The sequence below is a fragment of the Octodon degus genome, unplaced genomic scaffold, assembly GCF_000260255.1.
Source record: "Octodon degus isolate 3935 unplaced genomic scaffold, OctDeg1.0 scaffold00516, whole genome shotgun sequence".
NCBI lineage: Eukaryota > Metazoa > Chordata > Mammalia > Rodentia > Octodontidae > Octodon > Octodon degus.
Genome location: NW_004525092.1, coordinates 62,592 through 64,986, shown reverse-complemented (window position 1 = coordinate 64,986; position 2,395 = coordinate 62,592). Strand labels below are relative to the sequence as shown.

General features: G+C 39.0%; 1 protein-coding gene across 1 annotated transcript; it reads left to right on the top strand.

Annotated features, from left to right (window-relative positions):
* Positions 1-892: 892 nt before the first annotated feature.
* LOC101575449 (histone H2B subacrosomal variant-like) lies at positions 893-1,228 on the top strand. The gene has a single exon (XM_004648652.1). It carries the CDS (start codon positions 893-895, stop codon positions 1,226-1,228), a length of 336 nt encoding a protein of 111 aa, XP_004648709.1.
* The last annotated feature ends 1,167 nt before the right edge of the window (positions 1,229-2,395 follow it).

The following is a 2,395-nucleotide window of genomic DNA, read 5'->3' as shown; positions in this document are numbered from 1 at the left end:
AGCGAATAGGCTGCACATAACCGCGGCCCTTTTTGGCATGACCATTGTTCCTTCTTTTTTTCATCATCTTGGAATGGAGGACCCAACAGAGGAGTTTTTGTTTCATTTTTCTGGTGCATGTATTCCTTCTGAGGAGTTAGCTTAGGAAAAAGTTAGACTGAGCTTAAAAAAGAAAGTCGTAGATCTCAAAACCAGATTAGCTAATGTAATTTATTATTACTAGACAATAGTTAAAGATTTTAAATGGCTTGCTTAATCATTCATTTGCTTATAAATTAATTTATATGTGCTTTTATAAGCACAATGACCTCCATAAAAGGTCTATGACCAGATTTCCTCTGCTTTTCTTACTCCAGTCTCCCAATTTGATAAGGATTTGCTCAGTTCTGAGAATGTTCCTTAGAATGTTTCCAAATTGCTAAGAAGCAAGGTAAGAGGGCTGGGGACATGCCTCAGTAGAATAAGTGCTTCCCTGGCAAGTGCAAGGCCTGAGTTCAATCCCCGGTTCTGCAAAAACAAAAAAAATTGAAAAAAAAAAAAAAAGATTTCCTGACAAATGCTGAGGGCACCCTGTTTCCAGATGGAAGTAGCCTTTTTAGGAATGAAACAAAATAAGAAAAAGAAGTTTACATCTTCTGCCTGAAGTTTCTCAGTCCTGCCACATTCTTGGTACCTTCGTAGGAAGTTTTAGGATGGCCAAGAACAGGATTTGCCCTTAACAACCCAGCAGTGCTAGGGCTGCTAGGTGATTTTGACACAGGGAAAGCCACCACCAATCAGAGAGAAGTTCCAGAAATCTGTGACACAACACTACAAATAGGAGACCCCCCCAGCCTAAGCACCTCCTCAGCATTTGTAATGGATCAAGGGGATGACATCCACCACTCCCACTATGGTCAAATCCATCATTAAGTGGTACTTCAGAAGACATCCAGCACCAATCTCCAGAAAGAAGTCATGTGTCAGCACCAGTTCTGGCCACAGAAATTACTCCCTCTATGTCAATAGTGTCCTAAAGGAAGTTTTTCCCCGGAGGACCATATCATTGTGCACCGTGGACATCATGAACACCCTCATCAACAACATGCTTGAGCACATTGCTGTGGAAGCCCACCAATGGATGCGTTCCAGAATCTGCTGTACCCTCACGCCAGAGGACGTACAGAAGCCAGTGCATTTTCTGTTGCCTGGGAAACTCGCTAAGTATGCAGTGTTTTTTTGGAGTTGAAGCAGTCCACAGATATGTCCATTCTTAAACTCCACACACCATCGAATCTTGAGTAAAGTAAATCAAACATAACCCCCAAAAAAGAATGATAAACTTGAAGCCTTTATATTGAAGAGGGTGCCACTTGAACATATGCTCATAAGTGAAATAAACTGGACACACATGTGTAAATATCATATAGTTTCCCTACTATAAGAACTCAAAAGAAGAAATACAAATAGAAAGGTATAATACAAGTAAAAGGAAAGCAGGATTTCAAGGACTAACTAATCAAGAGAGGTACAGGAGCAGAGCTAGGAAACATGAAATTGTCAAGCCATACCGTTATATGTAGAAGATGGGTAAGGCAATGATCCTGAGAATCTTCAGAATATTTTTGAATCTAGCAGTTAATTGGAAAGATTCTCACCATGACTAACTATATATACTGATACCTGTGAACTAAGCTACTGCACTGCAGATGATAATCTGTAATAGTAGCTTCATGCTTGGAGTGCCTGTCATTCTGGTCTTCTGTATATGGGCTCCTTGTCATGACATGCCAGTTGTTACTATGATGTCTCTCGGGTAGATCATATTTCAAAAAGTAGGGGGTGGTGATTGAAAGCAAGAGACAGGAAAAGGAATATTGTGGGACTGTCCAGCTTCAAGGTTGTATATGGTGAGATTTTTGGACTTATGTACAAACATGAGAAGTATATAATTCTTTACGCCTATTTTTAAAATATGTTCTAATTTTTAAATGTTTTTTATCATATTATGTAGGGACTTAAAGTTCAACATATCAATACTTCATGAAAAATACCTGTTCCATATTATGCCTAAGATGTTTGATATGTAGACAGATAATGAAGTTAAACTTAACAGCCTAAGTTGTATGGTAATAACAATAACCTTGTCTTCTTAATGGTTAACAACCTAAGTTTGCAGACCAAAATTAGAGAAAAAGGAGAGCTGCAAGGATAGCCAACATTTTGGCCCTAGCCTTCCAAGGTCAATCAAGACTCAGGACATATGAGAACTTGTACTGTATCCTCATGTAACTCAGTAGCATCCCAAATTTTCTGATCAAGGAGATTATGGGGCAAAAGAAGAAAGTGATAGATGATTTAGAGTGTGCCTAATGAGAGTCACATGGAGAGAAAACATTCTCTCAGGCTTTCACAG

What these genes read in the sequence shown, in the direction of transcription:
- LOC101575449 (XM_004648652.1), top strand. Translation starts at nt 893, where the DNA reads ATGGTCAAATCCATCATTAAGTGGTACTTCAGAAGACATCCAGCACCA.